The sequence below is a fragment of the Rattus rattus genome, chromosome 5, assembly GCF_011064425.1.
Source record: "Rattus rattus isolate New Zealand chromosome 5, Rrattus_CSIRO_v1, whole genome shotgun sequence".
Lineage (NCBI taxonomy): Eukaryota > Metazoa > Chordata > Mammalia > Rodentia > Muridae > Rattus > Rattus rattus.
In genome coordinates this window covers 37,967,843-37,992,933 of record NC_046158.1, presented here as the reverse complement: position 1 = coordinate 37,992,933, position 25,091 = coordinate 37,967,843, and the positions used below count along the sequence as shown (strand labels likewise).

Below are 25,091 nucleotides of genomic sequence, written 5' to 3'. Positions count from 1 at the left end.
TCTATAGAATGAGTCCCAGGTGAGCCCAAGCTGTAGAGTAAAATTTTCACTGTTTAATGGAAAGTCGCTGATAACAAAGTATCAGAAGTATTTTACTGGGCGTTCTTGAGTTACTGTATTTCCCACTTAAGGATTGTAATCTTTTCTTTAGTCTATTTTCTATTTAGTAGTAGTAGTAGTAGTAGTAGTAGTAGTAGTAGTAGTAGTAGTAGTAGTAGTAGTATAGGTGGTGGGGTGTGTGTGTTGGGGGGGCACACATGTAGAGCTCAGAGGACAACTTCGTTGTTCCTCCTTCCACATTTGGGTTGTTGGGAGGGAACTCAGGTTCTCAGGACTGTGCAGCAAATGTTCTACCCTCTGAGCCATCGTGCCAGCCTTTCTCTCTCTCCTCAGTCTTGACAGATGCTTCTCTTTCCCTTCTCCTTTATGCTACATATTCTGTGACTGTTGTCTATATGTCTTCCTAAACTGTCTTAAGTCTTTGCAACATAACAGGATTGTAACATTGTATATTGAAACATTTGAAGATTTCTAAACGGAACAGAAATAATGTAACTTTCCTTTTATTTGGGTAACACTTCACTAGGGAAGTACCGAAAGACCAGAAGTGCGAGCCTGGAGTTGTGAGCACTGTTGTTTTTATGTACATTCATAAAGAAACTGACGTTGACCTGAAATAAATCATGCTCTCTGTATCTCAAGTATAGCCATTCTTGGTTGCATGAAATCCAAAGCAGGGTCACAGCATAGGTCATTTAAGTATTTAAGACATCCCAAAGTCAGTGGTTGGGACAGATGATGGAGCATCACTCAGGACACTGTAGTGACTATCAGGAAGGAGCAGGGGGAACAAGTCCTTATGTGAGAGACATGTCAGAGAGAGTCAAGGATCCTGGCAGTTTGTACATGAAAGGACATCAAGGGACACCAAAGGAGATAACACCCCCTGCCCCTCCTTAGGTTCTAAGAACAGAAAAACGAATGGGTTTCCCTTGTGCAGCTAAAAAAAAAGCCTAGTGTTAGTGTGGAAAAGCCAGGTTCAAATCAAGATCAATGAAAGAGTTGATGTTAAAAGCTTAGGTATTTATAGTCTTCATCAGGGGATTTCACGTTCAATATGGAGAGGTGGGGCAGGAGGATTTATCTGTGGTGGAAGGAAGCTCCAAAGGCTGTTTCCTAGTTTGGACCTTCCCTTGGGCCTCGAGAAGGCCTTTAATGCAATTGGGCCAGCATTAGTTATTAAGGCCTAGCGCCCCAGTAGTACCACATAAAGCCATTCTCAAGACAGGTGGGTGATCGGGTCTTGTCAAGTTCTATAGACAAGTGTTTAGAGGCTTCTAGACTGATACAAAACACTGAAATGGAAGCTGCTTTGTCCCAGAGACCAGTGTGCGCGGTAGTATAATATGCACAGGCTTGAAGAGACGAGACTGAGGAATGAACGTTTCTGTAGCTCTGGGGGCCAGTCTGCTCCTGGTTATGCATTTTGCACTAGTCCAGTCTTGTGTCACAGCCACTTCCCAACAAAGGGCTGGAAAGCTGGAGGGTCAGTGTCACAAATCAAAAGCTCCTAAGTGGTTGGACCACGGTTGACACCACATAGGTTCCTCCTTTCTGTTCTTTCTAGTATGCCATGTTGTCTCCAGAGTGCTCCGTACACAAAGTGGTTCTCACTCCATTTTAGCTTTCTGGTTTCTGACGAGCAGTTCTGATGATCTGTGAGCAGCATTATAGTTAGGACCACAGAGTCTAGGGTCTAACACCCTGAACGGGGTTCCAGCCGCACTCACTCTCAGTGACCTGTGACCTGCCAGGGCCCTCTCAGACGGTTGTTCACAAGGACCCAGACATTTCAGGTAGTGCTCAACACAGTATGAAATGCAAGTAAGAATCATTTGATCTCATGGGTTAAAGTAATATAAAAGAGATAATGTCAATTATTGTCTCTGAAATGAATTTCTGCGCCTCATAGGATGAACTCAACTTTGGTTGGTCAGATGGGAAACGTCTTCATTTTAGTAACTGGGCTGGAAGCAACGAGCAGCTTGATGACTGCGTGATATTAGACACGGACGGATTCTGGAAAACAGCCGACTGCGACGACAGCCAGCCGGGAGCCATTTGCTACTACCCAGGAAGTACGTGAATTCCAACCGTTTTCATTCCACCACCCGTCCCCAGCAGTAGATTCTTGTCTCTCTGGTCGGTTTTGCAAAATCTTACTTTGTCTTAGGGGATTATAAGGAAATCATTATCATGTCCTTTTCAAAACTGTGTTTTTATTATGTGTATGGGTGTTTGGGTAGTATGGGCGTCTGTGCACCATGTGCATGCCTAGCATCCATCAAGCCAGAAGAGGATGTCAGAGGACGTCTGGAGTGACAGATGCTGTGAGCCATCATAGTCATTTTCCCCCCAACAGAACTGGTGCAAAGATTTGTACTCAGAATTATCGACTACAAGTTGCTTTGTCCTTAGTTCTTATTTTGGAGTTTGTCTTTTATACACCAGGTGACATTGATTGTCATATACAGTCTCACATGTATTTTTATTTTATATACACTTAGAAAGCTAACTTACAGGAACTCTTTCTTAATTAATTCTTAACATCAACGACTAACATCTTAAGCCACTGTTGAAATTCCAGGCATGGCGGCACATACCTTTAAGCCCAGCACTCGGAGGTGGAGCAGAAGACTCGCAAATGCGAGGCTGGGCTGCCAGGCAAGACCCTGTCTCAAAAACAAAGGCTCAGTTGATTATACGGAGCCGCACACGCTTGAGGCAGCTTCAGTCAGAAGGGAATTTAGACCACCACCCTGCAAACGAGGATAGAACTCAACCACCCGAGACGGGCTTCAAACACCTAGTACTAGGGAGCCTCAGACAGGCAGCTCTCTATGAGTGTGAGGCCAGCCTGGGCTACATAGGAAATTCCAGACCAGCCAAGGCTACATAGCACGATGCCGTCTCAAAGCACAAAAAGAAAATAAACAAAAAGTCTCCAACACCAACAAGAAGACAGAAACCCAGAGGTGTGCCGTGTGCCTGTCCTTCCTGTCTCTCTATGTCAGCACTCTGCCCTTGTGAACTTTCTGCTCTCTCTGTGAGGAGCGGAACAAGACTGCTCTGCAACGCTCACTTCTGCCTGTCACTGGAGACGAGTTAATGATTTCTGAATCCCACTTTTCAAACTCTTAGGATCCAATGGGCTTGTCCTGAGTTGAACATGCAATCCCCGGCCCAACCAGGGGCCCACATTCGTGTGGTTTGTGGTAGAAAGAACACACTATTTCTGAGACAAAGGGATTTGTTGCAAAATGGGAGAAAGGTGCCCGATAGTTTCTAAGGCATAATAAGCCCGTCTGAATTATTTTGAGTTTAGCATATCTATATTTGCATCCTCTTGAGTGTATTAATTTTTCATAGAATAAAAAAAAACATACTCTAAAGGCCATCTTCTAAATGATATTTCTGTTTAACTTTGTTAAAAGAATAACTATTCCATTAAAATTAGAGATGCCACTAAGCAGAAATGCGCGAGTGAATCTCACGGTTACAGCTAGGTGCCTATTGTTAATTAATATGTTTATAGAGTCCCTCTGAGGAGGTTCCTGGCACTTGACATTTAATAAGGCAGGAAGACAGAAACTCGTGTAACCTAAAAACGCCTCTTTTTTCCCCCCACATTCCTCCACTCCACAGCAGGAGTAAGAAAATTATGTCAAATAATTTCCTCACCACAGAGCGCCAGCGCGCTTCGTGCTATATCCGAGGGTAAACAGACCCGAGGTTGTCACTTCCTCACTTCCTGCGTGTTTCCCACCAATCAAGCCTAATGGCTGTGAAACAGGATTTAACATTTACATCTGAAATTAGAGTTCTCACCACTTACTTTTCCTCCCAGATGAGACCGAGGAGGAGGTCAGACCACTGGACAGTGCTAAGTGCCCCTCTCCTGTGCAGAGCACCCCATGGATACCGTTCCAGAACGCCTGCTACAACTTCATGATCACAAAGAACAGGCATAAGACAGTCACCCCGGAGGAGGTGCAGTCCATGTGCCAGCAGCTGCGTGAGTATGCACTTCTGCCATCAAGCATTGGGGCGCACCCGCACTGCACGTCACCCGCTGTGAAGATCCGTCCCCAAGTAACTAACCCTCCTCATTCTCACTAGAGAACAGAGAAGGGGTCAGGCTAGACTGACCGAAGACACACAGGTCACCCCGAGTAGCAGGAAACTCAGTTACACCAATTGGAGCCATGGTCTCAGACCCAGAGCCATCCCCAGTAAAACCCTGAGGGTCTGTAACTTTTGAATGATGGAACAGAAGGAACCAGGAGCTGTGTGCAGAGATCGTATCAAAAGTATTCTGTCATTATTCTGTCATTACCCCCCAGAGTGTGCTGTGTCTTAAGAGCACTGGTTTCTAAAAATTAAAAAAAAAAAAAAAAAGATAGGATAGGTTTTGAGAAACACTAGACTGTATACCCCGTGTATCAAAGCACAAGGGATACTTTGAGAAATACTGGCATAACATGAACTCACAGAGACTGAGGCAGCAGGCACAGGGCCTGATGGGGTCCTAGAGCTGAAAGGAAAACCAGACACATGCCCCCATCCCTAACCCAGGAGCTATCTAATTGATGACCACTTGCAGATGAAAACTTAGTTTCTTCTCCAAGGAAGTCTCACTGGGGAAAGCAACTACTCTTACAGGCAGGCTGCATGGCCAGTGGTCGATGCCAACAGAAGATGAACTCAACAGCATCCTTGGAGGGTCCTTGTCCCTTAATGTCATGCAGGGCCTTTTCTTTTTATTGATTGTTTTTCTAAGTTATTGTTTATTGTTTTGTGTATTGATTATGGCTTCTGGTTTTGGTTTTTATGGGGTTCCTAAACATGTGAATGAATGGGTCTCTGGGTCTCTTTCTCTTTCTTGTGCATTTTCTTTGGTTCTTTTCCTTCTGTTGGCTTTTGTTCTGTCTTATTATGTTTTATTTTATTACTATCTTTTAGATGCCTGTCTGTTTTCTTATGAGAAACAGAAGGGAGTTGTATCCAGATGGGAAGGGGAGGTAGGGAGAAACTGGGGGAGTAGGGTAGTGGAAATCACAATCAAGATATATTGTATGTAGAAAAAAATATATTTTTCACTAATGAAAAATAAAATAAAAGCAATAATAAAAAAGAAACACTGGCATAAATGAACTAGCTCAACTTTGTATCTAGTGTTCCCAAATGCTTATCCATGCGTACTTTTTCTGGGAAACCCCTTTGATTTTTTTTTTTTTTCTGAGCAACTCATTTTGGAAATAATAACTTTCTTTAACTCTAATGTAGCAGTAATGTCTAAGGAAGGCCTTATAGCACATTAAGAGGTTCAGAAGGAAATGATGTAATTGTATTTTAATTTAGAATTATAATAGTTTAGTTTATTACATGGTAGTCTTTAAACAGCCATCAGAAAGTGAGCTTTAAATGAAGGAAACAAAGTGGATGCTTTAAGTTCTCTGCTCAGCTGCCAAACTGCCCATGTCCCATGAGGCCAGATGTACAGCAGAACGTTTGAATGCTGCATAGCCTGTCACCTTTGTGAGCACATACAGTTTCAGTATGCATGTGCGTGTGCATGTGCGTGTGTGTGTGTGTTTTTGTGTGTGTGTGTGTTGTGTTTGTGTGTGTGTGTGTTTCTAGTATTCCGAGACTATCTAAGTTTTAAAGGTATAAACCTGGGGAGTAGAACTTCCTGACTCTTTCAAGCGAAACAGAGTATTCTATACCAAGTAGTTATTAAAATTAGCCTTTTTTATTTTGACAGATTCTAAAGCACATAGTCTGAGTGTTCGAACTGAGGAGGAGAATACCTTTGTCGTGGAGCAGCTTCTGTACTACAATTACATCGCCTCGTGGGTCATGCTAGGAATAACCTATGAGAGTAAGTGGCAACAGCAGGTCGCTCCGTTAGCACTCCGTCATAATCTAGTTATCAAATCACAAAATATAGTCCTTTAGAGACCGCGTTTGATGATGCACCAACATGTGTTATATATGTAATACGGCATGTAATAATACCAGTAAGGTTTTTGTGTCTCTACTCTGCCACTAACACAGCCTAACCCCCAATCTTAGATTTATATGGTAGAGAATAATTTTGCATCTCCGCTCTTCTTCCTGGTAACTCAGAACTAATTAAAATGACCACACTCCTATATAAGCCCCCAGCTTCCGTGAGAAGAACAAACACAGTGTCACATTTGTATTGATGTCACTGCCCCTTCTGGTTTATAGGATATGTGTATAGCAAACAACAGAAGAATAAGGTTCATGGTCTAATGGTGGGGTGGGATAGTTGAAATTTGGATTAAATACCATGTTTCCAAATATCATTGATATGGACAAACCTTAAAATCCTGTGTCTAATAGAAAGTAAATGAGACCAAATTAGAAGGGAAATCACAGGCATCCTGAAGTTCATGGAGGTCTTAATATTAGGGAGGCAAATCAGTCTGTAGGCATGTCATGGAGGGTCTGCATGAAATCCAAATGGACACAGTAGTAGACCAAGCTGCAGAGCTACATCAGAGCAAGCAGGGAGAGAAAGAGCAGACCCAGGCTGGTCCCAGCAGGCCATGTGCTTCTGCCTCTCCTTCCCTCTCTAGGGTGGGCACTTTCAGAGCTGCGCTTTCCCAAGAAGCCCTTTCCACCAGAGTTCAGTCGGTGTCAGTAGATGTGTAAGATGTGGGACTATGGATAAGAATGTAAGTGTTTTTAAAACTGACAAGTTGTCTAGGGTACGGCACTCGGTGCTTGTTCCCCTGGAAAGGATTGTTCAGAGCAGAAGAGGTCGAACTCAGGCGTACATACTTGAATTTTACCCTCCGGGAATGGAATGCATATGACACAAACACAGAAAGGGACTGTCGTATAGGGAGGGAGGACAACAGGAGTGGTGCGGGGGACAGAATGCATGAAGATGACAGGAAGCCATCGCCTTCCGCGCTAACTTAGAAACTTAGTGAAATAAATTATGTTCTCCTGTGTATTTCGTCATGGTATTGTCAGAAACAACTGAAAATGCATTCTCTATGAAAACATCTTCAGATATGAAAACTACTATTAAGTTATCTTAACTTGTTTCATCAAATGTATAACTAAAAATTCTCTTATTAAAATATATGGACATCTGAGGAATGTATAGAAAGCAAGGAGAGTTAGATGTGATTCTTACTGATCTAACTGATACCTAGAAATCACTATTTTTAGTTATTTCAAAATATTAGAATATACAATGAGTTTGGAGTCTTTTTTTTTTTTCCAGAGCTGGGGACCGAACCCAGGGCCTTGCGCTTCCTAGGCAAGCACTCTACCTCTGAGCTATATCCCCAACCCCTGAGTTTGGAGTCTTAAAGCCTTTTTATTTGTTTTTGGTTTTTTTTTGTTTGTTTGTTTGTTTGTTTTTGAGACAGAGTTTCTCTGTGTAACTCTTGCTGTTCTGGACTCATTTATGTTCAGGCTGGCCTGGAACTCACAGAGATCCTCCTGCCTCTGCCTCCTGAGTGCTGGGATTAAACACATGGGTCACCATGCCTTGGCTGTGCCATCTGACTTTTCAGTAGTGAAGCCATGAGTAAAAGTTACTAAGTCAACAGGTAACCGATACTTCAAACCTGGTGAGAAACAAGCCTCTCTTCCAGCTAGTAAATTTATACACCACAGTGTTATATTGATCAGGAGGCTGATAAGTGTGGGTGGGAGAAAGAAACGGTGGCAGAAAGCACGTGACACACAGCAAGAACAAAACATGCATGGATTGTTCTTGTGTCCTTGGTGCAGCTGGATGTCAAGATGTGTTGAGAGTTGAGACGGTGATCAGGGAAAGAAAAGGAGCAGGACAATAGGGGTGTGTAGGTAATGGTGACATAATTTCTTTATTCTAATTTGTGATTTAAATGATGACAGTTTTTCAGACTCCTCATTGAGAAGCATTCCTTTGTCTACTGCAAGGCCACATTGAAAACCTGTGTTTGTTTTATGTGTTCTCTAGTTTTTGGTTTTATATCTATGTCTATGCTGTATTTTGAGGGTTTTTTGGTTTTTGGTTTTTGGTTTTTTTTGGTAACAGCAAGGAGCTCACATTCATAGTTTTGTGACTAGCCAGCATTTAGCAATGTTTGTTGAGAAGCTTGTTCTCCACATTGAAATGAAATGTGTTAAAATCTTTCACTTTTGAGTAGGCACAATTGTGTACAGAGGAAATCATTTCTTTTATTAATTTTATAAGATACGGAGAATTTAAAAAAATCGTTATGGTCATTTATGTTATAGTTAAAAGTATATGTAAGAAGAATGGATATTTGATGAAGGCTGTTAAAGAGTGGAATTATAGTTAAATGTTTCATATTTATAATTTATATTTTCAAGTTAAAAATGAACACAATTTACTGTTATATTAGAAGACATATTTTAGAGGTATAGTTAATCAGACAACCTTTTAGAAGGTATAGAAAGGAGAAAATAAATTGGTGATTTGAAATACTTAAACCGAAACTGAAATTTTGATTTAATCTCTTAAGTATAGAAAAAATGTGTTTCTTTCCTAGACAATTCTTTGATGTGGTTTGATAAAACTGCATTGTCTTACACACACTGGAGAAAGGGGAGACCAACTGTGAAAAATGGCAAATTTTTGGCTGGTCTAAGTACTGATGGCTTCTGGGATATTCAGTCCTTCAATATTATTGAAGAAACACTTCATTTTTACCAGCACAGCATTTTTGCTTGTAAAATTGAAATGGGTAAGAGCCTTAGTCACTTTTCGTTGTTGTGATAAAATACCCTGTATTGTGGGGCTTTCATGGGTCCCGGTTGAAGTTTTAATTAACACACGGAGACTTTTATATAGTTTGTATGCCTTTTGCCGGAGCAGTCTCTCAGCTAGCCCATCTAAACTTCTCCTAACTTCTCCACCATCCCATCTCTGCCCGAGGTTCAAACTGTCTGCTTATAGCTCCATTCTGTTTCCGTTCTGCTCCTTCCACATCCCCCTTTGCCTCCTCGAGTCTCTTGCCTCTCTCAGACCGGAAGTCCCACCCCTGTACTTCCTGGCCCTGGCTGTGGGCCATCAGCTCATTAAACAAAAAGCCACATTCCAGTTTGAACCGATCGACAACAAGACAACACTCGATTTATCTCTTAGGCTGCGGTAAGTCATTGAGGGCTATCTGACCTTCATCTTTTGGGCAGGTGAAAAAGGACAAGCATTTACAAATAGAAAACCGGTGAGGGATCACAGAAATTACAATTCCATCATCTTGCCCGCACTTAGCTCAATGCCAGTACAGCTGTCAACAGTGAACACGCCGGGGCACACCTTCATACACTATTAAGGGAAGGTTACCCCAACAACACTGAATAAACAACTTAAGAGAGAAAGGATTTATTTTGGATTGTAGTTCTAGGTGATAGGGTCAATCATGGTGGGGAAGACATGGCAGCAGGCAGGGGTGGGGCATGATGGCAGGAGCAGGAGGCTGTCACATTACCACACGTTCATGAAACAGAAAGTAAACAGAAAGTACAGCAGGACTATATAACCTCAAACCCACCCAGTGACCCACTTTTTTCAAGGAGCTTCTGCCTCCATAAGGTTCCACAACCTCCCCAAACAGTGTCATCAGCCCAGCGGGGACATTTCATATTTAAACCACAGCAGTAATGAAACCACAGCCTGTGTGGTCTCATTCCAGAGGAGGAGGGTGTAAAACCATTAGTTCCGCTAGTGACATACATGTAACAGCATGTGTGTCTGCAGAGCTTGCTTTCCATTTAGTCCCACGTGTGGAACGACAGAAGTTACAAAGAAAACAAAACCCTGGCCTTTGTTTTCTGGTCTCAGACTCCAGAAGGGAAACATTGCTGGTGAGACAGCGTTAACTTTTTTATCCTTTGTAAACAAGACTTAGATTAGTGGGTAAACATGGAGCCCAGTGAGAATTAGGAGGTAGCACTTCATAATTGAATCGTGAGAGAGGGATAGAACTTTTATTTTAAAAGAAATAAAGAAAAAAAGAAAAAAAGAAAGAAAGAAAAGAAAGTATACATAGATAGAATTTTGACATTCCGGGCAAAATGCATGTCTTACAATCTCGTCTAATCCTTAAACCTATTTTGAAATGTAAATAACAAAATTCATCATCAGCTTAAGAACTTTATTATGATCAGCCTGCTCTAAGCCCTCTGCTGAGGCGAGGCCTGTGGCGGGGACGCCCCATGTGAACAGTCTCTGCTCCAGGAGCTGCAGAGTACTGTGATGGAGATCTGTCTCTCCCGTGTTCTTGTCTTATCAGTCGTTAGGCACCAGTCTCTCTTCCTAATGTCTAAGCTTCTCCCACTTCTCCCCTTCTTTGTCATTGGACATCTTTCTCAACTTCATTGTTCCCTGTATGCCCTGCTATGCATTTGTAAGTTTGTCTGTTTTCCTCTTGCCAAAATGGTTTCCTTCTTTCAATAATACACTTTAATACAATATTCATTTTAGACTAAATATAGATTTGCAGGGACATTACACAGTTAGAACTGAGAATTCTCACTACCCCATAACCAATTTCCCTGTTGCTGACATCTTTAGCATGCCATTATTATGGTAGATTTATCCCAACTAATAAACCAACATTAGCTGCTGCACAAGAATTAACCAAAGCCTGGTCATTATTCATATCCCCCTAGCTTTTTGGTTGGTTGGTTGGTTGGTTGGTTTTGGTTTACAAGACAGGGTTTACTTTGTGTGGCTCTGGCTGTTCTGGAACTTGCTCTGTTCCAGACCAGTCTGGCCTTGAACTCAGATATCCGACTGCCTCTGTTTCCCAAGAGCTGGGATTAAAGGTATGTGCCACCAAGCCCAGCCTCCTGTCCCCTTAGTTTTTACTTAGTGTACTTTTCTATTCAGATAACCATTCAGGATACTGCATTAGACTCAGCCATGGTCCCTCCTATCTGTGAGGACTTCACTTCTTTCTGATGACTCGACAGTTTTGAGGCTATCTGTTGTCTTATCTCCCTGTGATTAAACTGTGATTTTGAGTTTGGGAAAAGGTGTCATTTTTACACTAGCCTGTGAATGACAGATACTACCAGCATCACTGCTGGTTTCAGAACTGATCTTTCTGGTCAAGGCTGTGATGGTAATTTCTCAATTGTAAAGTTACCCTTTGTCTTCTCTCCATGCTGTATTCTCCGTACAGATGTTCCTGTGCTCAGTCCACAGTTACAGCAGGAGAGCGTTATTCTCCATCTTTGGGATGGAGCAGGGAACCTGTGTGATTAGCTGGAACCCTGTACAAGATATTTGTCCTCGTTTTAAAATGTACTCAGTCTTTTATTTATAACCTCACTGCTGGTTTTATTTTTTAGAAGTGTGTGTGTGTGTGTGTGTGTGTGTGTGTGTGTGTGTGTGTGTGTGTGTGTGTCTGCCCCCCATCCCGTCAGTCTCACATATCCAAGTGGTTAATAACTTTGCCATCATGTCAAGCATTTTTTAAGTCAATAAGACAACTATCGTATTTAAGAGCCTTTCGTATGTGCTGTGAGGATAGTAAAGGCAACGTTTGCATTTGACCTCTCACGTTAATGTGTTTGTGGACTTGAAACCCTTTGCTCTTACCGGCCCTTTTATGTTCGATGTTATAGTTGACTACAAGGACAAGCACAATAGCACCCTGCCCCAGGTCATCCCATATGAGGACGGCGTCTATAATGTCATTCAGAAGAAGGTGACCTGGTATGAAGCCCTGAATGAGTGCTCTCAGAGCGGGGGAGAGTTGGCGAGTGTTCACAACCCAAACGGGAAGCTCTTTCTGGAAGATGTTGTGAACCGTGACGGATTCCCTCTCTGGGTTGGGCTCTCGAGTCATGATGTAAGTCCCATTTTGCTTCCAGAAATTTTCCAAAGCTGTAGCTTCGAAAGTTGGAGATTTTAAGCATAAGATACTAACTCAAAATGTAATAGTGGATTAATCCTAGTGGTTTCTTGCCTCTTATATCATGGAATAAATAAAATTATAGAATGCAAGTGGCCCCGCCATCTCAGGGGTTTGCTGGGTTAATAACTCAACAGTATCTCTTTCAGGCTGTGTGATTTGGGGGTCTTTTAATTGTGGATCTAGTGATCAGTCTCCTGTGCTCCACCTCTGAGCTTTGTCCTTTGCTTGGGGAGGACCAGTTGGAAAGTTTCTTTCTGTAAACAGCACGGAGCCAGAGAATCCTAAACTTCAGTATGAATGGCACATCCGTCATTTATGTGGTAGCTGATAGTGAGTTATTTAAACTTCACAGTCCTATTTCCTCATCAGTAAAACCAGCTAATAGTGTTTTCTTTCCTATTTTAACACAAAAGTATATATAAAAGGCGACAAAAACTCTTAGTACGCTCATGACCTATAGGATGAAAAGGGCTTGGGTTTGGGAGGGGAGGACACAGGAGGAGTTGGAGAGGGGATGGGTGGGACTGGAAAGGATATAAATACTGAGCACCCAGATTTGAAATTCCTTTTAAAAGATTAATGTTGAGAATACATTTTTGGTTCTATTATTTGACTTCTGTATCTATTATGTATGTACTTCTAATAATGTCTGGCATACCAAAATAGCCATCCATTGAGGGCTGTGGGCCTTGTTAAGCAATCTTTAGAAAAAAATGCCGAAAAATAAAAGGAATAAAGGAAGGACAGAGGGATGGGAGGAGGAAGGGAGGAAGAAAGGCAGGAGGGAGGGAGGGAGGGAGGAAGGAGGGTGCCGTAAGTTCACAGATTCAAGAAAAAAATGGAAGCTGGTCTCCTCATGTCTTGCTCTTGGAAGAGTTGCCCTTTTTAGCCTCTCCTGTATGATGGCCTCTGTAATGTACCCAGACACAAACCACAAAACTATGAAGCCCAGGAAACAGTGTTCAAGGCCAGGATACAGCTCAGTCATGACAGCACCTGCCTAACTTGTGAGCCGTAGATTCAATTCCTAGCACCGCAAATAATAAAAAGAAGCGTTTAACAAGATATGGTACTGTTTCAGAACAGGGTGTAAGAACAATGTGAAAAATTTCAGAACAATACCTTGTTGGAGTTCTGAACCTTTAATTGTGCTAAAGGGGTAAGCGGAAGCCATTTCCATGTGTTTCATAAATCCAATCTTTAAGTAAATTCAGAGACAGAATATGGTGACTGTCTCTAAATGTGAAGTCCTGTTTGTGTTCTCCCAGAGCACATGCCCCAGGTTACTGTATCAAAAGCAAACCTCCGACTCTGTGGATAGGCTTATACTTACAGTGCTTATGCGCAGATGGTCAGCACTCGCTTCCTACCATGTGTGCAATCTTCTTATGTTGTTTCTCAAGTCGCACCTCTGAGCTCAGGGCGTCCACACTGTTCCCAAACAGGGAAGCGAATCGAGTTTCGAATGGTCCGACGGCAGTGCGTTTGACTATGTCCCGTGGAACAGCCCACAATCTCCTGGAGACTGTGTCGTCTTATATCCGAAAGGAATTTGGAGACACGAAAGATGCCCGTCTGTTAAGGATGGTGCTGTTTGTTACAAGCCTACGAAACGTAAGACTTGGTTTTGAAGAACCATGTGTTTACTGAAATTTGATAATGTGTGCACGTCATCATTTAATGAGCATATAAATAGAAATAAGGCTTGTCCACAGGCTCTATAAAAACACATATTTCTAGCACTTGTGAGTCGGACTTGGGAGGATGAGAAGTTCAAGGTCATCTTGATCCAGCCCAAGGCTACATGAGAAAATGTTTCAGAATATTTCCCTCACTCTGAGCAGGAATCCAACAGGGCTGAAATGTAGCTCAGTATTATAATGTTTATCTAACATTTGGGAGGTCCTGTATTGGATTCCCAGCTTCAAACGACAACCAAAAAGGCTATAATGAACTTAACACAATTCAGACCCTTAAAAATAAAAATAAAAGTTAAATTAAAAAATCCAAGAGTTGGAAACCCAACCTCATAAGGATCCTAAAGGGAAGGAAATGTCTGCAACCCAAGGTGACCCAACTGCAGACAGAAATCCACAAGGTGCCCAGCGTAAGATGTTAAGGGGCTGCTGGCTGTGTGTCCCCTGTGGTGTTGTGGTGACTACGGGTTGAACCCACTTTCACACATACTGAAGCAGCACACAGCTAAGTCCAGAATCACGGGGCAATATCCCTTTGGCTCATCAGCTACTTTCACAAAGTAGTAAAGGCCAGAACTTGCCTTACGGTCCTGACTCCTTCCTCCAGTATCACCATGAGGAATTTAATGGTTGTGTTTGGTCAGCAGCTGTTGGGAAACTCACCCACTACTCCACCTGTCGAACTGACAGGGCCCAGGGGGACGGGAGCTCAAATAGGTAGCACTGGAGAGGCTAAGCCAAACAGCTGAAATTTGAAAGGATTTATCCTGACTGACTTCTCACGGAAGACAGAAGCAGAGGGAACTAGTCAACCCCGGGTTCTTGATGGAAGAATGTCGGAGGCCATTTCTTCTGGAATCACAGAAGCGACAAATAAGGAAAATCCCACCCACCTGTGGCGCGCAGAAACCACAGGGAGAGTTTTAAGGGAGTGTAGAGTGCACAACAGAAGTCTGGGCTGAGCTCCCAGCTGGGACCGGGCCAGACATTTGACTGAGATGATCCGCGCCTAGCTGCTCTACAGTTGTGTGCTCTTGAGAGGAATTAATCATGAGCCCTAGGGGACCCAACCTACACTTCCTAGGCTTCGAGCCTTACTCAGCTAAAACACAGAACAGATTGAGTTGAAACCGGAAGAATTTCTAAGAGCTTAAAAGATAACATCTTTCGATTTGAGAGAGAGTTACAAATTGCCAACTTTTTAATTGTGGTCGTGACTTTAATGTCAGTCTTCATGTATCTCGATAAAATGTTGGCTTACATTTTCACAGTGAAAGAGAAGCCGAGGGAATGGATTTTAATTATTGGTTTGGAATACTTGCAGGCCTGCCAGAGCCTGTATTTTGCTTCTCCCCTAGTCTGTGTACATGTTCTAAGCTGGTTGAATTCCATTCTCAAGGGGGAGCACTCACCCCATCCACCATGGAGGTTTTAAGTGGCATTCCAAACATGACTAGAATGTGTGTCTGTAGGGCCCAGACTGTGCCTTCCGATGGTGTGTGTACGGAGCTGCAGGCTTCTTCTCCACAAGCACAGGTTTCGTGTGGGGAGGCGTTTAATGAGATTTGAGGGTAGTATTTACTTTTCTGTCTATCATTTTTCACAGCTAAAGAGCTGTCCTCTCATACGCAATCATCAAAATGTCCAGTGGCAAAGAGGGAGGATGTGCAGTGGATCCAGTACGGGGGTCACTGTTACTCGTCCGACCAGGCTTTGCACAGCTTCTCAGAGGCCAAGCAACTGTGTCAAGAACTTGGTAAGTTAAAGTCCACTCGCTTTCTCTTGACGAGATAATTTCACTCTTCACAATATTTTTCCCTTAAGGAAATAATAGAAGGGAATCACCATCCCTTGGAAAGTATTTTAAAAGCATTTTTATTTTATAATAGTGTTACCACCTTACTGTCCAGTAGTAAGGCAATAGTTAAGTATTTTACCAAAAGGATCTCAATGGAATTTTGCTATAATCATTGCTATAATCATTGCTATAATCATTACAAATGGCCAGTTTGGACAGAGGACATTGCTCAGCTGGTAGAACTATGCTTGTCCCACATGTGCACACCAATACCTGGGTGTGCTCCCAGGGCCACATACACTGAGCTGGTGGCACACTGCTACAGTCCCAGTACTTAGGACGTCTCGAAGGCAGGAGACTTAGAAACTAAAGGTCATCCTCGGCAATGTAACTTCAGGCTAGCCTGGGCTACATGAGACCAGGTGGGTCCCATACATATAGGTAAAGGCTTAAAAATAATTAAAAAAAAAGAGAGAGTAAATTCTAAAATGAGAATGAGTATATTGAAAGTAAAAATGTAAAGAGGTAAAAATGCTAAGTGGTCTATTAACATTAAGTATTGATATTAAGTAGAAGCAATAACAAGTGAAAAAATTTTAGATATACTTCGAGATGATTGGAAAAGGGGTCAAGAGGCAAAATACAGTTGACTCTGTAGTCCATTCCTGAGTTTTTAATATTACGCTGACACTGAAGAGGGTGATCAGATCAACTGATCATGAGTTGCCCATCCATTCTGGATAGGATTGGCAACATCCTAAGAACCTAAATAAGGGACAAGACTTAAGACTTCATATGAAGCCATTTCAGGAAAGAAAAAAAAAAAAGCCCAGTGATTGACTACGTCCCTCGAGGGGCCCAGTCATTGCCTTCAGTCAGAACGTAAAATGACTTCTAAGAAAGCCACCTCTACTGTTTCAAAAATCAAAACGACTTAGTTTCTTCCCCGATAACTCACAGATGGCATTCAGCGCATTTGTTTCGCTAAACATTGCATAGCGGACGGCTGCTTAGATAGCACTTTAGTTCCCGTCTTAGGTGCACGACAGGAACTGTGTGTGGGAACCTTGCGTGGTGTACATGTTTGCACACGATGGGAACTGTCATAAAATAGACCTGTGTGTTCACATATGTGGCCTGCCTCTTCCTCCCGAGGGAGAAGATGAGAAGCGCTGTGGTAGACGTAGCGTGTGAGCAGGTCAGGTAAGACATCGAGGTAGACAGCCTTGGTTCGTTTCCCAGCTCTCACACGCCCTCCCTAAGCGATGCTGTAGAAGGCACAGAATTGCTTCTCAGAGAGAACACTGGGAATGGAAACAGGGCTGGGAGTCAGAACATGCGGGGGCATCGCAGGAAAGAACGAAGTGGCGTAAAGTTTGCCCTTTGGAGCGCAATGCCCCAAAGATGGTGAACTCAAAACCACTCTTCTCTCAAAGGTTTCAGTCGCCTTCTTAAACTCTCTAGCTGGCTGGCTCTGCAAGGCTGAAGACTTCACCACTTCTTCTTGACTCTCGGTTTCCCTCTCTGTAGGAGGGGATAATACCTTTGGCACCATCTCCTCGGATGCATAATGTTAAACCTATTCCATACAGGGCACAGCCTTTCGTTCCTCTTAGGATGGATTTCCCAGCTTACTTATTATTTCTATTCTATCTGACATTACCTATAACACCAGTTTATATGTGTTTAGGAATTGTATTTATTAAGCTTAAAGAATATTAACTCACTCAATCCTCTACCATTTTTAGGAACTCAGGGTGGTTACGGCCAACCACATTTTTATGGGAAACACGGTGGAAGGAGGGTAGGCGCTCCCTCGGGCCACAAGACAGGCTTCTTTCAGTTCCCTTTTGAACAGAAGCAAATTTAAATCTACGTTATACAGAAATTCTGTTTTTGAGGCAAGTCCTAGAAATAAATAGGTGGCATTTTATTCGTACGGTCCCAAACCCCAGTTGTCACAGCCAGCTGCTCAAACACAAAGGTCTTATTGATTTGACAAACAATAAACAAAACACAAAACAAAACAAAAAACCTGCCAGATACATGTTTCTGAATTATAAAACTTCTTTATGCAAATTTCCTATTTAAAAATATTTTTAACTCCTTTGGAGCTTTATTTGTGGGAGCACTTTTAATTTTTAACATAAATACCAAAAGTTTCAAGATAGTCTCTGAACGAAGCTCGAATTTCCCAATGGTCTCGTTCGCAACAGATACTGGGTTTTTCCCCCCCAAAGGGTCCAGTTCAGAATCAGTCACTGGGAGTTACATTCTTCGTATGCTTAACATGGAGGTAATCAGGTCTAATTCGTTTTCCTTCAACAGATCACTCTGCAACTGTTGTCACCATAGCGGATGAAAATGAGAATAAGTTTGTGAGCAGATTGATGAGGGAGAATTTTAATATCACGATGAGAGTCTGGCTGGGACTGTCTCAACATTCCCTCGGTAAGTGATGCATCTCAGCGCTCAGTGACAGAGCTCTGAGGTTGGGCGTGGCGGCCCCACCTGTGCTCTAACACACTGGACGGTGGCTTCCCCACAGTCCAAAATTAACTCTTACCAGTGGTGGATTTTTCAGACATACTGAGTTAAATCTAAAGAGAATTTGTGGAAGAACTTCTCAGTGAAGAACAGAGTTTGAAAGATGAGGCTGGAATTGATAAAGAATGAGTCACGTACATAAATGTGATAATTCATTTCACACTTTATGTAGAATCGAATATTAAAGAATTAAAATAAATGTCAACTCTAGAATGTCAAGTAATTTTCAAAAAAAAATGAGTGGACTCAATATCGGCTGTCTAAATGGATTATAAATGGTGTTTGCACACTTATCACGATGCGGAAAAACAAGAATGGGTGGGGTGGTCCTGAGGCCTCTTAACCCCTTCCTCCCCCAGTAGCATAGTTTTAATGACATGTTTTCTTAAGAAATAGAGGGCATGGATCCCTGGAAATGAATTTACCTCACAATAGATGCACAGGCAAGCATTCTGTGCCTTTATCAAAGCACGTGTATCACTGTCTAATAGAACTCTCTAAAAGAGGAAAATGGGGCTAGGGAAATGGCTGATGGCTAAGGTTACTTGCTGCTCTTACAGAGGACCCTATGGTTTTGTTTTGTTTTCTCCTGTACCCACATCAGGTGGCTCACAACTGTCTTTACCTCCAGCTCCCAGAGGTCTGCATTCATAGACACCTGCGCTGACACGTACAGAAACGTGCACCTACACATAACTTAAAGTAATAAAAGTGCATCTTTGAAAAAATGAATTAAGATTTCTCATTGTCCAAGACAGCAGCTACTGCCATATTGCGCAGTTCACCTACAGGGAGTGCAGCTAAAGGCTTAAAGGCTTTTGGTTATTTTTAATACATTTCATTGTTTGTGTACAAATCCATTTGTTTGTGCATATATGTGCACATGTATGTGAAGGCTAGAGGTCAGTGTTGGGTAGCTGCCTGAATTTCTCTCCCCCTTATTTGTGTGCGTGCCAATTCATGTGTACATGTACATGTGTATGTACGTGTATATAGGTCAGAGGTCAGTATCAGTTATCTTTCTCCATTATTCTCCACCTTATTGTTTGAGACAGAATTTTTCATCAAGCCCAGGGCTCACTGATTCAGCCAGAGGAGCAGTGAACAAAACCCAGGGATCCCCTCTCTGTACCTCACTAGTGCAGGGTTCGTAGGCAGGTTGCATGGTGCCCAGTTACTTTACATGGGTTTACAGAGGATCAGATTCATATCCTTGTGCAAGCACTTTACTGAATGAGCCATCTTTATAGCCTGTGAGGTTTCGTTTTGTTTTAAATAATACTGTCATATAAAACAGTGGTTCTCAACCTTCCTAATGCTGCAACCCTTCAATATAGTTCCTCATATTGTGGTGATCCCCAACCATAAAATTTTTTTGTTGCTACATCATAACTGTTTTGATTTATAATATAGATATGTGATGTGCAGGACAGCTGATATCCAACCCCCAAAGCAGGTTGAGAACCACTAATGAAACAACCACCTTCTCATTAAATGGGTTATTTGAGCCTCGTGGGTTTCCGTTTGGTTGGTTTTTGTTTTTGGTTGTTTGTTTTTTAGCACTGTGATTAATAGCAATAAATATAATTGCACTTGTCATCTGTCTTCAGATCAGTCTTGGAGTTGGCTCGATGGATTAGATGTGACATTTGTCAAGTGGGAAAATAAAAGTAAGGATGGCGATGGGAAATGTAGCGTTTTAATAGCTTCAAATGAGACCTGGAGAAAAGTCGAATGTTCCCGTGGCTATGCAAGAGCTGTCTGCAAAATTCCTCTGAGTAAGTAGGCAGCCTGTCCTTGCAGTAGTATTGAACAGAACGGGCCAAGAAGTAACCATAGGGACGGATGCTCTTGTAGCTCAGTGGGAGAGCCCTTGCTTAGTGAGCATGAGGCCAGATAAATAGCACATCCGTGTTCTTGGTTTTTACCCACATGATCTTATATATTTATAAAGCATATCTCAAATCTTCATTAAATCGGGGATTTTTAATGGTAAATATATAATACATCTAGAAAATTCTGTATAAAGCTCCTCTAACTAAAAATGGAAGCTGCCAGGGAATTGGGAAAGAGATTGCTTTGGTCCTCATGGTGTGTTTTATTTTACGGTTTCCCAGTGTAGAAGTGTAAAAGGTCTATTTCCTGTTGTCACTTAGAGAAGCAAGTTATGGACAAAAGGCTGTCCTTTGACTTGAGCAGAGGGACAGAGCCCCTTGGTGCTGGGGTAGGCATGGCAACGGGCAGGCAGAGCAGCCGAAGCAGGAAGTTGTCTGGTCAGATTTCCATGACACACAGAAAGCAGAAAGCTGGATGGAAGTGGAGTAAGGCCACGCCCCCAAGCCTCCCGAGGCGCAGCTCCTCCAGCCAGCAGGCCCCGCCTACTAAAGGTTATATAACGTTCCCAAAGGGGCACAAACTGACACAGGGTGTCCAAATACCTGAGCCTTTGGGGGAAAATTCTCACTCAAACCAGCACAGTTTGCTGCCCTACTCTCAGGTCCTGTAAAACGTTCATAATGAAATTTGTTTTGTTTTTGTTTTTCTCTTTTGAGGCAGGATCTCACTATGTAGCCCTGTCTGTCCTGGAACTACCACTATGTAGACCAGGCTGGCCCTGAACTCAGAAATTTGCCTGCCTCTGCCTCTCAAGGACTGAGGCTAATGGCATGTGCCACTACATCTGGCTATAAAGAAACTTTAAAATCACCTAAAACTAGATCTAACTATTTAAACTGTTCATGGTGTCCATATGAAATTGCAATTTGAACTTTAGTTGTTGTCATGAATTGATATTTAAAACGACTGTAAAAATATTGCGCTTCATTTATGGAGAAAGGTCCAAACCATCAACATTTTAAAACAACTAGCATAGGCTTTCCATTTTGCTACATAAATATCAAAGATGAAGCCCCTGATTGCAGTGAATGGTTTTCATCTATACATCGTTGCTCTGCTCCTTCTTGTTTTGCATGTTTTCCATGCCAAAGCACGATCAGCTACATGTTATCACAGACTTGCCCGTTCAGGGAGGAAGATGGATTAGTGCAGACAGGTCAAGTTTCTCCTTGAAGAGAAGGAACTAACTAGTCGTTAGAAACTCTGTTCCATAAACAGCAGGTGGTGGTTATTATCTGCTCCAGGAGGGGGGTCTACTAGAGGAGGTGCTGAGGTGAGCAAGCTTGGAGACAGGCATAGCAGAGAGGAGCCAGTTGGAGAGAATCCAGTGGCAGAAGCAGCCGCTGAAGCTCAAGGAAGAGCTGGATGCTAGGCAGGCAGAGACCCTTAGTAGGGCTGCAAACAATGGTCAAGGAGTCCTGGCTCTTTTCCGAGTGGAGTGGAATGCAACGTATGCATTTGGAGGACAGCAAACAGCAATGGTGTGATAAAAATGACAGGAAAATTGCAATTCTGGTCTTGGCCATTTGGAGTTAGGAATAATGGAAATCCATTATGGGAAAGTACAGTCTGCAGCTGAGTATCCGAGAAAGACAGATAAGCAGCATTTGAAATCCTGAGCAAGTGGTAAGGATGTGGCTTGGTGGGGTGCTTGCCTAACTTGGGGGGTGGAGAGGGGTGGAAAGTACAATAATATATGTTAAGCTGATCTCCTAAGGAAGGTGGTAGAAGGGAAAGTCTGTCCTAGCTTTGAAACAATCTAATTTGTACAGGGCTTTGTAGCTTAAGCATAGTTTACTGAATAGAATCAGAAACAAGGGTAACTGTTGCATTTCTCTTACGATGTCTCAATGTCTGGATCGCAGGCCCGGATTACAGAGGAATAGCCATCCTGTTCGCTGTGCTCAGTGTCTTAGCCCTCATCAGTGGACTGATTTGGTTCCTCTTGCAAAGAACGCATTTCCACTGGACAGGCTTCTCCCCCGTTCGGTATGAACACGGAGCCAATGAAGACGAGGTGATGCTCCCTTCTTTCCACGACTAACTTCCGAGTTTCTTCACTGGCCCTGGATGTTCCAGAAGCAAGATGAGCCACTTACTGTTGTCCTGCAATCAGTGTTTACTGTGTTTCCAAGCAGAAGTCTAAGAGTTCAGTGGGTGGGTGGGTTGCTCAGCCCATGGCCTAATAGCCGTGCTAACGAATCAGTTACCAGAGCAGAGAGGACTTAGAGCCAACGTGGATGTTCAGATTGTTTACAGGAGGATAAGTTTAGCTAATGTGACTCTTCTCTGTAAGAATGCAGTTGCTAAGTAGATATGTACATATTTTAATAGCATTTTAACCGCCTCATAGAAAATCAAAACTGTCAGTACTAGTAGGCTCCACATCTTTTTATGAATATCTGACCAAATGCAAAGTTAGTACCTCAGGCAAAAACGCAACTGTAAGTGAGATCAATGATGCTTCAAAATGGCCTTTCATGGCACTGAAAAACAAAACAAAACAAGGCATATTTTTTACACTGAAAACGGAGCCTCTTGGAAGATGTTTTTATTTCAAAGGTATTTATACCGGTATTACTTAATTGTTACATTTCTGTTTTTAATTACTTATATAGCTAGTTTGTTTTTTTCTTTTTTTTTTTTTTCTTTTTTTTTAAACTTAGAGTTACTGTTTCCTAAAGTTGGGAATGTTACCGTTAGGTTGCCTAGGCATGCTGTATCAGCATGTCTGTGTAGGATGATTTTCTTTCTTACAAGGACCCAATTGCAGATGAGACAAACTTTTACAGTTTATGTATATATTTCACATAGGAGATCAACTTTTTGTTGGTGGTGGCTGGAGGTTTTTGACTTGTTTTGTTGTTTTTTGTTTTGTTTTGTTTTGTTTTTCAAAACATGGTTTCTTTGTGCAACAAAGTCCTGGCTGCCAGGGACTGGCTTTGTGGGCCAGGCTAGCCTCCAATTCAGAGATCCCCTGCGTCTCTGCCACGGGAGTGCTGGGATCAAAGGCCACCGCCCCCAACAGGCAACATCACCTTTTGATGAATGTATTATTTTGTTGCCTTTTTACCTGAGCAAAACATAAGAGTGGTCTTTGAATAATGTTGTTTGCTCCTCCTGTATTTAAAAAAATAAAATGACAGCTTCTAAGGCAGTGAAACTCAGAACTCCAATATTCATGTGGAACTATTTAAAACTTAAATGATTAGTGACACGTTATTCTGTGGATGTAATTTCCATCTGAACACCTGGAATATATTTTTGCTAGTAGTGTCCAGTAAATATGGGGACTGTTTTATTCAGTGTTTCATATTTATACTTTAGAGTATTTTTGTACAAGATGCAGATTTATTTTGCTTGAGGTGTTTATGCCATCACAAAGTTGTAAATAATTTTCTAAGACTCTTTTAATGTAATCTACAATTTTCCTAAAATATTTTTCTTGAGGCCTCTTTTAAATAATCACTAGGAGTTTCTTCAAAGAACTAAACTGATGCTACGTGACCACGGCTGTGGTTACAGCTGCTGCCATGGTAGAGTTGGCTTCCCTTTTAAAACTGCTGGAGTTGATCCTTGCATGCAAAAGCATCTCTAAAGTAGGTTTGATTGTATCCCATGTCCTAAGATGAGAAAGTGCCCAGCTATTGCAAGTTGAGATATTATTTAAAGACTTAGTGAACACTTTTTAAAGAATAAATCTTTGTCTCTTTAAATGATTTTAATCTCCTTGGCTCAGTGTTTCTCTTTTGTGTGTGGTGTATGTGGTGTGCATGCGTGCGTGCGCGTGTGCGCGCAATATATGCACATGTGTGTAAAAGTGTCCCAAGAAAGACATCAAGTGTTTTTCTCTATTGCTGTCTGTTTGCTTATCTTGTGAACTGGAAGCTTGCCATTTTGTCTAGGTGAGTTAGCCAGCAAGTTCCAAGGATACACTTGTCTCTGTCCAGAAATGTTGGGACCTCAGACAGGCAAAGCCATGTATGTCTCTTTACATGGCTACTGGGGATTTGAACTCTTGTCCTCATGCTTGCACACCAAGCACTCTTACAGAGCCATCCCGCAGGCCCTCAATGTGTCTCTTAGCATCTCTCATCAGTGATCTCGTCCGTGTTAAATTCCTCTTAGAAGATCCTGGGCACTTGCTCCCTCGAGTTCAAAATCTCAGTTCCAGGGATCCATTAGTTGATCCTTCTCAACAAGGCCAGAACTGCCCCCTAGTGGTTTATTTCCCCATTTTCCAGTCCCAGATGGCTCTCAAAAACTTATGACTACCCTACCCATTCCAGCCCTCCTTGGCTTACCCAGTTACTGCATAAACTCTGGCTGGTCAAATTTGTCTCTTAAAGCCAGACCCCTAAAAACGCAAGTCAGTGGAGCCAATAAGAACTCATAGAGAGCAAATACAGAAGTGATCCCAACATTCCCCTTCCCTCCTCCCATTCCTCAACAATTCCCTCCCCCTTCCTCAGTCTCTAGGAATTCTCCCTCCTATACGGTTGGCGGAGGAGCATTTTTTGTTTTGCCTCAGTTTGGGGTTTTCGTTTGTTTGTTTTAAGACACAGTTTCTTAGTGTAGCCCTGACTATCCTGAACTTTATAAAGCAGGCTAGCCTCGTGCTCAGAGATCCAGCTGCCTCGTCCACTGAGTCCTGGGATTAATGGCATGCGCCACCATACCCAGCTAAAGAAAATGAAAAATAAAATAAAAACACAAACAAAAACTATTTTTTTTTTTGCCTGTTATGTTCCAAGCCCGGTGCCTGCCTCCTTTCTAAGATTCTCCTAGAGACTGTTGGAGATCGCTATTCCTTCATCTTAGGCTGCTTTAACACTAGGACCCTCTTGCCAAAGCAAAGACCTCATTGCTATTAGTTAATTCAGTAACTATATCCAGCTTAGGACAAGAATTTTTAATTTGCTCTCAAATGAAAGACTTGATAAACTAAGTCTCCGTGAAAGCACTCTGTCATAAACACAGACAAATGTGTTTGTGTCGACGCACAATGTCAAGCTGCATTGAGTGTTAAATCACAAGGCACAGCAGTTTCAACAGCAACAGTTTGCCACGCACTTTCTGCTCCGTTCATAATTCGTCTGAGGCGGATGTGTGTTCATATATTGCAATATCAATCTTCTAGGATCTTTATTACACATCTGTGCGTTGGTC

General features: G+C 42.3%; 1 protein-coding gene across 1 annotated transcript in view; it reads left to right on the top strand.

Moving 5' to 3' along the window:
- LOC116901440 (CD302 antigen) overlaps positions 1–25,091 on the top strand; it is a 127,773-nt gene that overhangs the window by 63,317 nt on the left and 39,365 nt on the right. The window contains exons 26-34 of the mRNA XM_032903368.1: positions 1,973–2,138; positions 3,908–4,075; positions 5,825–5,941; positions 8,607–8,801; positions 11,692–11,918; positions 13,430–13,598; positions 15,288–15,437; positions 17,808–17,930; positions 19,637–19,804. Coding sequence (XP_032759259.1) covers positions 1,973–2,138; positions 3,908–4,075; positions 5,825–5,941; positions 8,607–8,801; positions 11,692–11,918; positions 13,430–13,598; positions 15,288–15,437; positions 17,808–17,930; positions 19,637–19,804 — 1,483 coding nt within the window. The remainder of the gene's footprint in view (positions 1–1,972; positions 2,139–3,907; positions 4,076–5,824; positions 5,942–8,606; positions 8,802–11,691; positions 11,919–13,429; positions 13,599–15,287; positions 15,438–17,807; positions 17,931–19,636; positions 19,805–25,091) is intronic.